The sequence below is a fragment of the Rhipicephalus microplus genome, chromosome 5 (assembly GCF_043290135.1).
Source record: "Rhipicephalus microplus isolate Deutch F79 chromosome 5, USDA_Rmic, whole genome shotgun sequence".
Classification (NCBI taxonomy): Eukaryota; Metazoa; Arthropoda; class Arachnida; order Ixodida; family Ixodidae; genus Rhipicephalus; species Rhipicephalus microplus.
In genome coordinates, this window is record NC_134704.1 from 58,642,384 (window position 1) to 58,658,329 (window position 15,946).

General features: G+C 44.8%; 1 protein-coding gene across 1 annotated transcript in view; it reads right to left on the reverse strand.

Moving 5' to 3' along the window:
- ss (aryl hydrocarbon receptor spineless) overlaps nucleotides 1-15,946 on the reverse strand; it is a 172,722-nt gene that overhangs the window by 41,922 nt on the left and 114,854 nt on the right. The window contains exon 4 of the mRNA XM_075894502.1: nucleotides 2,795-2,884. Coding sequence (XP_075750617.1) covers nucleotides 2,795-2,884 — 90 coding nt within the window. The remainder of the gene's footprint in view (nucleotides 1-2,794; nucleotides 2,885-15,946) is intronic.

Sequence of the window (15,946 nt, forward strand, 5' to 3'; positions counted from 1 at the left end):
CAATATTGAAAGCAACGAGGATAAGACTTAGCAAAGAAATTGCTGTGGGATGAGCATGTCAACCACGTGTGTTTAGCTGTCTCGCGTTTTGTTGGCCTCTTATACCGCAATAACTGTGTTCTTCCAACTAATATCAAATCGTTGCTTTTCAGAAAAAAAACATTGTTTATACCTCAAGTGAATTATTGCCAACTTACATGAGGCTCTGGCACGCGCACATCCTTAAAGAAGCTTTACGTCCTACAAAAAAAAAAAGCTTTACGGATCACTTATAACTTAGCCAGAGATCACCCTTCTGCACAGCTCTTCCAAGCTGCCTATATCCCTACCGTTTTCAACATGTATAACTTACGCCTTGTTCTTAGATATAAATATGAAATAAACAACAATATTAGATTGCTTACAAATTTGGCAGAATTAGCTGAATATTCTTCTTCGTATCCCTTACGGCTCACTAGAAAGTTCAGAACAAGAACACCGCGCACAAATTACGGGCCCCAGATGCTAAGAACAACCTTTCCTTCTGTGTTAAACCTGTTATCGCAAAATGATTTTGACATTTATTGTTGCAAGTCTGCACTTCATGCTTTTTTTGGTGAGCTGATGTCTAAAATGTCAGCTTTAAACCTATCCTTGATGTTTTTTTTTATTGACTGTAGATTAATGTATGCTTTCTGTGTGTTTATACTTTTGTACACCACTTTCTGTATACCATCACTGCATGCTGAACTGTAATCGGCTGGGAAGCCTAGTCAAGCTCACAACAGCTTTTCTTCCCATGCCCTTTACTTTCTGAAGTAAAAAAACAAATATTGATTCATTCATTGATTGATTGATTGATTGATTGATTGATTGATTGATTGATAATGCCGCCTGCTTACCTATAGAGAAGACCTATAACTTAGTAACGGTGTTTAACATTATCCATAAGGTGGACATTTCCACGATATTCTGTATATTTTCTTCGTACGCCTTTCGCTATGCACGTCGCGAGAAATGAAGCTGCCGGTGCCCAGAAGGGGTTCCAGCATCTCCTATTAAGCACAAGCTCATACGCGAACAGGTGTCGTGTTCCATTAGCCGCTGACATCCCCTCCGACATCCGTTATGAGCAACGCACGCAGACGACACTATACGCCACCGCTGCTTGATTGCTGTACGTTTCCGCTGATGCGAGACGCGGCTAGTGGGCGAGCAAAAAGCGAAACTCGGGGAGTGAACGGAGTGGGAAAAGGGGGCGTTGGGACGCGACGTGGGGGAGGTCTATTATAGAACAGAAAAAAACAGGGGAGGGTTGCGTTAATTGTGTCCGCGGACAGGACCTAATTGATGTCGCCCCGTGATGAACGGCCCACGGTTCGGCGAGCAGCCGCCATCGACGCAACGCCCACCAATACTCTTTGTTGTCCCTCTCCCGCCCGCACTCAACTGAACGACCGACCAGCCAACGAACGAGCGGTGCACGCGCGCGAGCGTTTGGCAGCGCCAACGATGCCACCGTCCATTCAACGACCGGCAGCGGCGGCAGCGTCAGCACAACGCAGCGGCGGCCTGTCGGCCACCGGCGCTACTGCTGCTGCCACGAGCGTCGTTGGTGGGGGACCATCGAATGACCGCCACCGGCCGCCAGGTGGCTGCGCACGCGTTATGTCCTCGCCTTTGGTGCGTTTCTTTGTTTCCTTTTTCGTCGTCGTTCTTTCATCTCTCCAGATCGATTTCTTTCATCACCTTTCTCGTAATGTCGCTCTGTGGCTTTCAGCAGTTCTTTCGTGAATATCAGCGTTTCGCTCTATCTGTTCAGGCGTCGTCCACAGTCGCGAAATTGAGGTGCGCGTTAAACAATTTCACAACATTGTAACTGGGGTTTAACAAATTGACCAGTGACATTTACTTTTTTGTTGTTGTTTATATTGTGTAGGATATATTCTAGGGTTCACTTCATACGCCACATTTGCTCGCGCACTACAAACACTGGCTTGAACTTAATACTGGTTGCAATATGGTTAAGGTATTTTTGTACTTTTTAATGTCGGCTAATATGGACCTGTATTATCTATTCTTTGTTATGTATAACAGCAATAATGTATTCATTTAATCTCAACCACGTGATTAAGTTGTCTACTCGGCTTCATCTGTTTTTTAAACAGCATTTAGCTGAAGAACCGGCCTGTGAATCACGGCAAACTGATTGATTGATAGTTGTGTGGGGTTTCACGTCCCACAGCCACCATATGAATATGAAAGACGCCGTAGTGGAGGGCTCCGGAAATTTCGACCACCTGGGGTTCGTTAACATGAGCCAAAATCTGAGCACACGGACCTACAGAATTTTCACCTCCATCGAAAATGCAGCCCCCGCAGCTGGGCTCTGACTCGTGGCCAGCGGGTCAGCAGCCGAGTACCTTAGCCACTGGACCACCGCGGCGGGTCAATCGCGACAAACTGCGCTAACTTCTGCGAACGAATTCACCGGCACTGATACGGGCCCAGAATAAAAATAAAGCGGATATCCATTATAAATAATTTGAAGCGTTATATGCCTCGCTTGTCACGCTTTGTCCCCGTATGTGTGCGCTGTAATGATTCTAAGTGCACTGTAAATATCCTAAGATGCAATACAAATTAGCCCACCAAGCCGTCCTCGTGAGACAATACAATGAATAAAAATCTGCTTCGCAGGAATAAACTTTTTGTATAACTCTAACAAAGCGGCATAAAGTTTCTGTTCCAACGCGCTTACGTGCTGCTAGTGGGCGTTAGTGAACTGAGCGCAGAGTATTGATAAGTTACTCACCTGATGAAAGCCCAGGTATGTTTCGACCGTATGAGATGCGTAGAAAACTTCTCCGTCGCAGGTGAGTATGAGCAGGAAGCCATTGAGCGCCTGCGAAAGTACACAAGCATGCCACATTTCAGAATCACAACAGTGTGCAGTACATGGTGTGATAATAAGGATTGCAATCAAGACAAGGCGGCGCTCATTAACCGTTTAGGAATTTCAACGCTTTTGAAGGACGCCCTCACTCTGTTCGAACGTATTTATTTACACTCGAAGAAAAGATCGAGTAAGAAGGGCGTGTGTCTTTTTTTGTCCCAGAACAATAATCGTCTATCTTCTGTTCCTTTCCTTGCACTATCCCTGCGCGCCAGACCTTTTCGGGTCACGAACGACATCCGTGTTATCAGAGTGACATAGCTTTCTTGATTGGAAAGTGGCCAGCGCCAAGTTTTCAGGAAAGGAAGCGCAAACAAGCAGCATGATGGTGATTGCTGTGGGATAAAAAGACGCCCTTCTTGCTCCATTTTTGTTGAGAGTGTATAATTACATAAGCGATGCTGTGGTCTGACACAAGCAGATATCCAAGACCTTCACACTATCGTGGTACATCTGGTTACAACAGGCAAGGGCAATGAGTACGTGGGCACGAAATACGATTTGAAAGACCGGGAGATAGTTTAGGTTATTAATTTAACATTGATTACATATGTAAGAAAAGGAAACTAAATTTCAGTTTGGTGCGTTGATGGAATATTTTATATATTCTATCACGCGCAACAGCATCAGCGTTTACTTTGGTCGCTTATACAGCACAAAAATGACTTAAAAACCCCTTTTTATTAGGTCTTTATCAATTTAGGGTATTTATTTGGTATTTAATTGATAGTTATCGATTATCATGGAGCGGTACTCAATCGATAATTACTTGACCATGGGTCAAGGTCGTCAACAATCATGACATCATTGCATGGCGGTGAAGCAGATAACAGCACTACACACCCTCTCATCACATACTTAAAAAAATATGTATATATCTACACGCTTATGTGCCTATATTTCTAATATTACTGACATTGCAGCTCCGTTTATTAGCTAATGCGTCGTAACTACATATCCCTCTTCATCATTCACCCGCTGCCTGCGAACATACGTGGAATGGTCCGTGACTATCCCCTTCGTTCACATCGAAATAAGTTCGCCTGGCGTATTACTCTGAATAATATTAGAGTGTAGTAACAACAAATGAAGACTGCACTACCGAATGTTGTGGGTGCGATTAATGGAAGCCACGACGAATTTGGAAGAACGGCTGAGTGCTGTCTTCGCATCAATGTCTTCGAATACTCGAGGTGGGTGTGACGGCAAGCTTGCTTTTCTGTAGCAAGAGTCTTTTTGCGGTGAAGCCAAACCTTTAATTTTTTTTGTGAGTTCAGATGTTCTTTTGATTCTGCACTGCCAAAGTCGTACTGCAAGTAGCCTAGGATAAGTTCTTTTTCGTTCGCCACGGTGGAACAGTGTCTGCGATGCTCGGCCGCTGACCCAAAGGTTTGGGGTGCGATCCCGGTTGCTGTGATCGCATTTGGATGGGGGCGAAGTGGTAGAGGCCTGTGTACTGTGCGATATGTCGGTGTACGTTAATGAACATCAGATGGTCAATATTTCCGAAGTACTCCACTGCGGGGTGTGTCGTAATCATATCGTGGTTTTGGAACGTAAAACCACAGAAACTTTTAAAGTTTTTTCTTAGGCGCGTTGGTGTTTGCTATACGCGATCTTGAATAGCGCATTAACTAAAAAATGAAACAAAAGAAAAAAAATGAGCAGAGCTTCGTTCTATTTCTTTCTTCTCGCTCTTATGATCGCTTTCTTTCGTTTTCGAGTTTTCGCATCACCAGATCACGTTTGGCAAGCAACTTAGGTTGCACAGCGAGCTCAGTGGCATACTTGTCGGTCTTCAAACTCTACCATCGAGCACAACGAACCGAGCAATGCGGACAGCACGCACCGCCATTCATTCGAAGCGAAGGTGAACACTCAGTTTCTCGACGAAGGCGGTTTCTAGCCTTTATCACGCCGTGATTCTTAATTGAGCTAATCTTATTCACCAAAGCGCGACAGGGGCCAAGGAGCTGGCTATTTACTTCAAGACTTTTAATGCGACTGCGTTAAATAGCTCATTTCGCAGAAAATCCGGCGTCAGTGTCAGCGTCGTTGGTTGTCAGCAAAAGCATAAAATCATCATCTTGTGCATGACCAAAAAATTGAGAGGTCGTTTGCGATGCACGCAGGGTGTTCTACCACACAGCCACAACTTTGCTTGTGAATACAGTGAAAATAGCTTTTTTCTGCTTGGAATTGCAGTGAAAATAGCTTCCTCTGTTTGGAATTGCAGTGAAATAACTTTCATGCTTTACAAACACCTGCGTCCCGTATACATGCTTCACAACACATGAAACATTGAAGCAAAAATGCGTACTACAAGCGTACAATGTCATCGGGCGTCAGAACAGGTGTTTTGTTTTGTCGCCTAAAAGTCTTATGATTTCATAATGTGATTATCAAAATGACTTCATTGTCTAAAGCCCGTCACCCACTACAAAAGGCAGACACGCTACTGCACATATTCCTTTGAGGTCACGTAGTAAGTGTATAGAAAGTTGTAAAGGAATTTATACAGTACGTGTTCAAAGTACACACCAGGCACCACGTGCGCATGCATAGGGAGAGGCTTACAGGGACAGGATATCGCTATCGCGTTCAACTCTAAAGGCGAAGCTTTTTCTCCTGCTTCAAAACGCCGTTCGAGCAGTAGGGAACTACTATACAGCGATAATTTCCGCGCTAGTTCACGGGAATACCGACTGAATTTAATAAGTTTGTTATGTGTTTAATGACGTCGTTAATTTGATAGCAGGAACTGTCGCTTTAGGAAATGGGGGAAGCTTTAACGACATTGCCGCAGAGGGGGGTGGGGCAAAAGTTAACAGGCCGCTATCCCACGTATTCCTACAGCAGCGTGGCCCGAAAACGTCTGACCCCCACCCATGTTCGTACTTTGCACGTAAACCTGGTCGCTTCATGTCCTCTTCGGCGAACTCAGCCGCAGAACCGCACATCAGACGATAACAAAAGGCGGATTAGGCGACTAGTACTGGAAACTACAGCGACTCACTGAAGGCATTTTTCATGAAAACCAAAGCATCCAGATCGCAAAGAGTGATGTCCTTGTGTCCTATGTACTTGAGAAGTGCGATAAACGTATGAATATCCCGTATGGTGATGATCACTTTATTTTGCTCCAGAGAAGACGCAAGGGAGACCCCGCGCCACCCGACTGGTCTCACGTATACGGACCCCCAAGCTCGTTTCTTGACCAAATGAAAAAAAAAAAAACTAAGCACTCTGAATATGGCACTCATATTCTCTACTATACTGAATCCAAGCTAAAAACAAGGTCTCCTAGACGACTATACAGCGAGTCTTTGAGAAAAGCTGCAAATCCCCGGTTGCGACAATAGCTGATTTGCCGTAATTTATCGGGTACATACCGTTAGACTGGAGAGCATGCACTGATAACTTTCATATATAACAAGCAAATGTGCCAACAATATGCAACGCTACTTGGCACTAGAAATTATGGTAGGTGTCTGGTACTCTACATAGATGGAATCTTAAGCACCCTGTTTCTCGTTTGGGTACCATGCATCAATTTAGTTTCTGTCAGAAATCCTGACAGTTTTTTTTATGTACGTGGCATCAGCAAGAGAGAGAGAGAGAGAGAGTGTGAGAAAGGAAAGGCCGGGAGGTTAGCCAGATATTAGCATCTGGTTTGCTACCCAGCACTGGGGGTGGGGAAGTAGGGGCAAGAAGGAGGGGGTAGATAGAAACAAAAACAAAAAAACGCACGCACACTCATAAAAAAACGAAAACACACACAGGAAGGGCGTCCTAGCTACAACCGTTCAGTAAGGCCGGTCGATCGCAAAACGTTTAGTAGCGCTTTCAGGGCCCTCTTCTGTGAAGTCGCATCCTGACGATACTGCAGAATTCCCTGCTCCGACAGAGGTTGATCATCTAATTTGTTGAGGTCCTTGCGAAGGCATAGTCGTTGTTTACTATACGCTAGGCACTCACAAAAAGTATGTTGGATTGTTTCCTCCTTGCCACAGTGGCCACAGGCTGCGGTGTCGGCCATCCCAATGCGGCAAGCGTAGGCGTTGGTAAACGCAACGCCCAACCACAGGCTACATAACAGGGTCTGGTCTGCTCGGCAAAGCCTCGACGGGACTTGAAGACTTAGCGTAGGGTCAAGCGAGTACAGTCGGGCATGCTTGAAGTGTGGCTGATTCCATTGTGATGTGGTTTGCTGGCGAGGAAGCCTGCGGAGCTTTCGTGCAGCATCTGTTCTAGAAAGTGGTAGTCGCAGTTTATGATCATCTGTGTGGGCTGAGCGGGCAGCTTGATCGGCCCGTTCATTGCCGATAATTCCGCAGTGACTGAGCAACCATTGAAATGTAATTTGGTGCCTTTTCTCAGTCAGGTGGTGTATAACCTCTGCTATCTCTAGTACCAGCTGCTCGTGTGGTCCACGGCGTAAGGCTGATAGTAGAGACTGCAGTGCCGCCTTCGAGTCGCAGAAAATAGTCCACAGTCGCAGAAAATAGAAAATGTGGGTCTTGATAAGGTTGTCCCTTGTGATGGCGATAGTTGCCGCTGTTGACGCACTTTGGGGCAGGCCTAAACATATCCGGAGTGCTTGAGCCTGGACACTTTGAAGCATTCGTATGCTTGTTTTACTTGCGTTGGTTAACACAGGTAGGCTGTACCGAAGGAATCCAAGGAAAAGAATCCTGTATAGTCGCAACATAGCAGTTGTGGACATTCCCCAGTTCTTTCCAGCGAAGAACTTGAACAAATGACAGATGCCTGTCAATCGCCTTTTCATGTATGATACATGTGAGCTCCATGAGAGGTCTCTGTCAATTATAACACCTAGGAACTTGTATGATCGGAGGTGACGTATCATTTCGCTGTTTATCAGAACGCTGTAGTTCTGCAAAGTTCAGATGACATATTTGCTACTCAAACAAGCAGGACTCCAAAGCTGCATCAAGCAATCAGGTTACCTTGCTTCTTCCATACCATATTCAGGTATATTTATCGTGGAGCCTCTATCTGGCATATATCCGTCCCTAAAATATTTTAGTACCGATGCAAGTACTTCAATACCGGCAAGCATCATTATTTTTTTAAATTGAAGAGTTCATTCTTTCTTGTTATTTATATCGTGAAAATTATCTCGAAATTAGTGACCGACGCATTTGAATTTTCAAAGCTCTGGTCTAAGCTTAAAAAGACAAGGAAGGCTCACTTTCGCAGAGAAAAACAAAAGTCATTGCACCATGCGTGTTAGAAGTGCGTGTCAGTTTTGGTTGGTGGGTAACAACTTTGTTGAAAATTGTGACGTGCTTGCCCTAACCGGGCCTAAGTCTACGACGTGATATAAAATCGAATCTATAAGGAATGTAAAAAAAATCAACACCTGGGAAGCCCGTATACTTAGCCTATGATCCGATTATTTTTTCTGAACTACAATGATTTCGATCTATATCTGCGCCTTCAAGTTAACCTACTGCCTGCTTGATCATACTACAATAGAGGAGGCACTGATACTACTTATTAAAGAGAAAGAGGTCTTGTCTTTAGTGGCACATAAGGTTTCTAGAGCCCCAGGGTGTCTTCTTTTTTCATTTGCTTTTTTTCAAAATTCCCTGACTTTCCCGGTTTTACATGATGTTTTGAAGCAAATCCCATAACCCTTACGTCTGCTGCTTGGAAAACTCCGTGCACTCGAAACATACCCTCGAGTGACAAAAAAAACAACAAAAAAACATCAGGCACTCGTATGAAATAGATAAATAAATGTAACACAAGTACTCAGAATGTCATGAGCACATGCGGTAAACATGAAGAAATGTGTATATTTGGCCGAAATGAAACCTCCGAGTAGGAGAGTAAGCAAGTTGGCTGTTTAATGTTTGGAAGAACCAGAAGCACGAGTTGAAGTTATCTGCAGCTAAATGTGTAAAGGAGCCCACGACAGTACTACAATGCAGCTAAAGGTGCTTCAAAACGTATACATATAGAAGTGGCACCATCTCATGGCCTCTGAATAAAAGGAGGACACCGGAGCCCGGTCGATTCCGCCGATGTAATATATTCTAGTTCCCTTTAATGGTTACAGCCCAGGCCATTTAGGATGTGGATCGGAATAGATTGACCTGTATTTACTGACTTAACTATTTAGGATGTGGATTGGATCTGAAGTGGCATGTATTGCTGTATTTACTATTGATTTGCATCCCCACCTATATTGCACACCTTCTGTACATACTTTTTAGGAAAAAAAAACACTGCTACTCCCGTATTCTGTGCACTTGCATTTAAGAATGACAAACGTCACAAGAACGGAACATTACTGCATATTTTTTTTCTTTCATTCTTTTCTTTTTCACGACGAACACATGCATGATGATGTTTTATTTCTTTGATGCTTAGAGTTCGACTAATTCCACAGATGCCCGCAATGAAAGCTAGGGGTAGCGTTTAAAGCGATGACCTTTGAACATGTGCTGGCAAAGAGGAATCTGTCAGGGCGCGACAACTCCCTCGATTCCATAATGTATCACCTTCATTTGTGTACTTTTCCATGAATATAAGGCTAGGATGTAATCACAGATTTATTAATACCATCTGAAGAAGCTGAGATGAGAAATTTAGGTGAATTTACCCAACTCTACTTTTGAAACACGGGTTGTCAGCAATAACTGTGTAGCTGAGGACGTTTGTCGTTGCATCGCCAATAATAATAATAATAATAATAATAATAATAATAATAATAATAATATAAAAGGCATGGCATAGCCCAGCAAGCCTCTATTAATGTCAGTCCTAGTCGAACCAAAATGCCTTCAAGCCGAGCCAAATCATGGTCAAGACAAACATGCACAAATTTAACGACGTGAATTATGTTGTGGTTGGAGAGTCAGATATGGTGCGTTATGTGTAGATGCAGCATACATCAACATAGTGTATGTACAAATATGAAAGCTAGGGAACACTTTAGACAACGTGAAGAACAAGTTGCCAAGCGAAAATTTACACTGTCTTTTTTTACTTTAGGCGGCCACAATTGTGACAACCAGTACATCGGTGAGAACACTTATTTCAAGGAAACGGTTGAAGCCTCCTCCTTATTCAATATCACCCGGAATCAATCACCCACAAAAAGTTTATGTTCATCGCTGTTGAAGAAAAAAAAAAACACGAATATGATGTCGACACACTACGTCATTTCATATGCCTTCGCTAAACATGTAGATTCTTTAGGCCACCAAACTGACCGGTCAAGTGTGGGTGTTTTGGCCAAAGGAAAGTTTGCATCGTGCCTGCACCTGAAATACCAGCACATGCAGACAACTGCAGATATGCTGAACATTAGTGATGGGATGCTTACAACAATGTACTTTCGGTGCTTACGTCACGTACTTAGGCGTACCTGATTTCATTTCTTTAATTTTCAGTTTTTATTATTAAAAAAGTTCAACAAATATACAGGCGAGAGTCCCAAAGTAAAAAAAAAACTGTATTGGGATGCTGTGTCTTTCTTATGGCTATTTTTGTGAACAAGCCTCCCGTAGCGGGTGCCATAATGTCAGTAAACTTTGCATTCTTGTGGTAGGTGTATCCTTTCGCGTCTTCACTAAGAAGCAACAGTTGCGCACTGCTTTTTTTTTTTTTCACGACACTTCTGTCGACTTTAGTTGCAGGCGAAAGAGTGTCTTTTTAAGCTTTGATCTATGGTAAGGCTTATTCTTGTAACGGTCGCGCAGGCTATAGTCAGTTTCCAGGACCAGGCTAGATTTTTCAGAAATTCTCTCCTCAAGCCGCTGGATGGCCCTTCGTTGCGTCGTTGGGTCTTCGGAGCGTATCCATGCTCCCACCTCTTCGGGATACGCGGCGTCCTGGCACTGCCCATTCCAATTGTTCACACCATTGTTACACCCGCCCCACATGATGTGGCGGAGGGTGGCTAGTTCACGTTCGCACACGCTATACTTTGCGTCCACAAACATGTCGGGGCATACGTGCCATCCAGCGGCTTGACGAGGCCCTGGCAAAGCAGAGGAGAAAGGGAGCCGACGCCCCGGACAACGGGAGCGGAGGAGCTCGAGTATCCAACGCCTAGCCGGGGCACAACGTCCTCAAGATCTAGGTCCTGGGACTATAGGACTCTATTAGCCATAGTCTTCAGATAGGGAATACCCGCGCCCTGCGCGGCCGGTGACTTCCCGCACGCCGGATGCGTAAATAAATGTTGTTTCTCTCTCTCTCTGTCAGAAATTCTCTGACTTTTCCGTGACTTCTCCAGAAAGGTCCGAATTCCCTGACTTTTCCAGGTTGGTAGACACCCTGAACCCGTTCCATAGCACCAGGTTAATCGAACATGCTGGTTTTTCGTTTTTTTTTTTATTTTAGCTGCCCATCCTCGCTTACTGAATACGTAAAGATAAGAGAGAAACGATTGCATTTACGACCAGTAACGCCCACGGAAGACCTTAAGCCACATTTTCAGATAAAGAATTTGAGGAAAAAAACACAAAGCGAATAGCGGGAAATGTTCCACTCGATCGCGTACCACGTGATCATCGCTTTTACACGTCATCGTAATCTCGCGACGTTTTTTTCTCACCGCCTTTTTCGGAATGACTGTTTGTATCTCGTTCCCGTTCAACGGGAGCTTATACGACGTCGTAAAAAAATGCGCCGCCTCGCTTGTGTAGAGGCCAGCCAGCTCAGCCGTAATCAGCCCCACAATACTGCGGAAGTCTCGCATCACCGAGCAACGAGACATCGCTACCAGTATAACATCTTTAGCTTCCGATCGGTTGGCTTATCAACTAATCTTTAGCGAAGGATTGGAAGCACAGAGATTCGACGCTGTTTACATTACAAGCCCACAAATTTGCTGTTGATATCTTTCTCGTAAACCCCGTTCAAGTGGCGCCGTATAAACTGGCTTTCCTTTTCTGTTCCGATGTTCCGCCTGAGTTTGTATCTCTCCGCGTCCTCCAGTGAACTGTATGTATCCAGGTGGTAAAATCGACTGTGTACAGTGGCCGCGTCATCGGTCTAAAGCTAAATTAAGCCACAGCACAGCGTTATCTTTTGCAAAGCACATGCAGGTTTGTTTGTAGTGTTCTCGCTGATAATGACTGCTAAGCCGAGGCTGCTTTCACAAAGCCTTTGAATCGTGTGCTCCCATCGCTGTCGGTTGGTCGCCTTCGACAATTATTCGTCCGCTATTATTAGTGCACTCTAAGAAGAAAAAAACAAGTAGTTGTAATACTCTTTCGGAGGTGCTAGCTCGTCGCGTTATCACTATCCTTAAAAAGACTCGTCAACTCTCCTTGGGGGTCATAAACTCCCTTTCGAGAGTCATAGGACATAAAAGAGAGTTAACGTGACTACCTAAAGGGAGTCATATACGTGGCAAATCGGCACTCACCGAAAGGTCAACACATGGTTTTTTTTTATTTCTTTTCTTTTATGTGGTTCAAATTTGCTCTTATATGAAAAACTATGCCGTAAGAGGTTTTCTGTGAGTGCGTAGTACTAACTCACTTATGGGCCGAACGCATGTTTTTTGTATTTATCATTATTACTGTTTTTAATATTATTACTATTAATATTGTTGTTGTTGTTTTTGTTGTTGTAGGTAGCATTCTCCAATGATATGGTTGGTATCAAGATTAGTCAGTTCGTGCTCTCACGATCAAACTGTGTGTTTAACAGAAGCGCTCTCTTTGAAAACTGGACTCGATTTTTTACAAACAAACAAACAAACAAAGAACACTGGAGTGTTCTCTAACCCAATCTGTCACAGGATTGTCTGTCACTTTAACCAAGCTACATACTCGGCGGTAGATGCCACGCCGTTGTACAGAACGCTGCATCGCAACGCGTATGCCTGACTATCCATCGCTTATACAAAAAAACAAAAGCAAGGACGAGGAGGACTCGAATTGATTTCAGTCGAGAAAGAAACAACTGAGTGTCGTCGTATGTGTAACTGTAACACCGATGTTTACGCGTGTGCCTGCGCACGAAACATTGTGGAAATGGGGCCATACCATCGACCGAAGCCACTTAGGCGCAGCTTCTGGAGCAGATAGTGCCTCGGTCTGGAGCAGCCTGGCAACTTTTTGGAGCAGTAACGAACCACACTTTTACAAACGCAAAAATCAGTCTGTAGAAAATGGTATGGCTAACTTTACTGACTTTCTGCAAAGCATGTCTCAATAAGGAGCGGGCCTTAACCATGTGCAACACTCTTCGGTCGGTCTAAAGTCCTATCTATAGCCTGTACATTACACCAAAATAGTCTATTGTCCTGGCTATAAGTAGCACATTACGCAGGACATGATTAAAATGCAAGGCAACAGAACGCCGAACCTCTCAGCCGCATCGTGGGCTGAGAGGTTCGATTTATGAGAATCGATTTATGAAGTAATACGTGCATGTTTACGTCGAATAGCCGAAAAAATTAAACTAAGCTACTGCGCCTCGTGTTTCTGCGGAAAGCTCAAAGTTTGTGAAGTCCCGTTACCTAAGGGCTAGCATTTTCCCGCGATCCCGCGATTGTGTTTTAGAATGACTTCCCATTATGCGTTAGTTACAGTGACTGAAACCGCAAACTTTCTAAGCTTTCCATGCGTTTCGTTTACTATTCGGAAAAACTGTACTGATGACGTCCGTGCTTTCAAAATAACCTATAAGTTCTTGCTGCGGGGTGAAGTGCCTGTTGATATGTGCCTTATGGAGAGAGTCGTTAGGATTGAAATTCTTGGCCGTTTAATAAAAAATAGCGCATAATCATTGCTCCTTCGACCCCGATATGCATATTGTGCTCGATAAAATTTGTAGTAATGAAAAGCTTCACAGTTAACAGCGTGAAGTTCTCAAATATGAGCTGATGTTGTGGTCAAGAAATGGAATCGATACGCCGTGGTTTCTCAGCAAACTCCCACAGCCCACTGCAGTGCGTAGAATCGTTTATAAAGTCTGGTGATTTTACGGCGAGACTTCAAAAGTAAGTAACGTTACATGAACTCATATCAAAGCATTTTTAATTAAAAAAAAAGCTAGCTATAAAACGACATTGTCTGTTCAAGTGCATACACATACAGCTCACTATGATGAATGGACTAAATGAACTAAAATATTCTCGTCCGAAAATTTGCCTTTGCATTAAGCATAACTTTTCTCTAGCTAGGTCCACAACACTTGGGCGCTATATTACTGAACTCAATTACAAAATATCACTGTATGATTTGGAGGTAGCAGAAAACTTTATTGACACAGTATGGACCAATCCGAATTGTTTGACAGCGTTGCACCTATAGCAATATATACTTTCACTACATAGCGCTCGGCAGTGTGCTCCAATAGTCACTCAATATTACAGTGTGGACTGAAATAAAGTTTGCAAGCATGTTCGGTCTTGTTTTTCTCCGAATCGCCCCAAGAACGATGTCTTGGCGCACGCTCGGCGCAAGTTAGGCGATTCTTGCTGAAGTGTAGCGGGATGGTGTGTTGGGTGCAGCTACCAAATTACAGCCATGCCGAAAGCCGATTCTCAGAACCTTCAGTTTAAAAAAGTTTATAAACAAAATATTAAAGGTTAAAGCACGAAACCAATTGCCCCGCCGCGGTGGTCTAGTGGCTAAGGTACTCGGCTGCTGACCCGCAGGTCGCGGGTTTGAATCCCGGCTGCGGCGGCTGCATTTCCGATGGAGGCGGAAATGTTGTAGGCCCGTGTGCTCAGATTTGGGTGCACGTTAAAGAACCCCAGGTGGTCGAAATTTCCGGAGCCCTCCACTACGGCGTCTCTCATAATCATATGGTGGTTTTGGGACATTAAACCCCCCATATCAATCAATCAAAGCACGCAACCAAGTTTGTAATCGCGAAAATGGCTTACGCGCCTTTCTTTGCACTCTGAGATACGAAAAGACGTATGTGAAGGAATGCATATTATACCACGTTGTTATAGGAGCTTCGATGCACCAGCCGTATTTTTTTTTTCAATTCTTGTTCTCGTGAACTAGCAACGGTGCTAAGTGACCGGTATATTTTCTGCGAACACCGTACGAAAATTGCAAGACATGCGCGAGAAGATGTACCACATTTAAAGCGCCCCCACAAGCCGTGCACCGTTCGGCGCTCCTCGCGGCAGAGTCACGCTCGGTGGAGCCGGCGTCGCGACGGTCGGCAGCCAGCGCGGGGAAAACCCGCTGCGCGTTCCATTGATTCCCCATTGGACGGAATCGAGTCGCACGCGCGTTGGGAGAAAGAAATCGGGGAGCGGGAAAATGGGGAGAAAGGGCAAGAGCGAGGAAATGACCGAGCAAGTCGCCCAAGCCACATGGAAAGATGCGGTACACGAAGAGCCGAAAAAGTGCCTAGGAAGAGAGCCTAGGGAGAGCCGGTAAGGAAGAAGGGGAATTCCTACAAACTAAGAAACGCTATAGTGCGAAATGGAGAGATATGGGAAAGAGGTAAAATACTAAGGGGAATACGTATCGAGAGTATTGCGAAAGAAACGTTATAGACAACCTCTCTTTCTCGGGAGAGGTATAAACGGGAGGTATAGTAGGGTAAAAAAAAAGTAAACATAAGGAAGATATAAATAACGCGAAGAAAAATGCGGAGAATCGGGAGAGGGGGCGAACGGGAGGACAGGGAGAGGAGGGGGAGGAGGTAGAAAGGAGACAAAGGAAGCCGCACGGACGACCCCGCCCACGGCGGGCACCCGTCGTTGGATTCGGCCTATACGGATCGATCGGAAACCGCTGCAGCCTGCGCGACGATGAAGCTGCTGTTATCCCTCGCCTTCCCCAACCACCACCTCCCCCAAACTCGCCCCTTTGGAGCGACGACCCGGGAGCGTTCAACATCTCGACGCGAGTTTATGCTCCCGTATATACGAACCCCCCCATCCCCAACTCCCCTACTCTGTCTTTCGCATAGCGGTCGCTCTCTGGGTGCGCTGAGAGGCGCGCGCGAGCGTTACGTATCTGAGTGCGTGGGCGTCGGTCGGTGAAA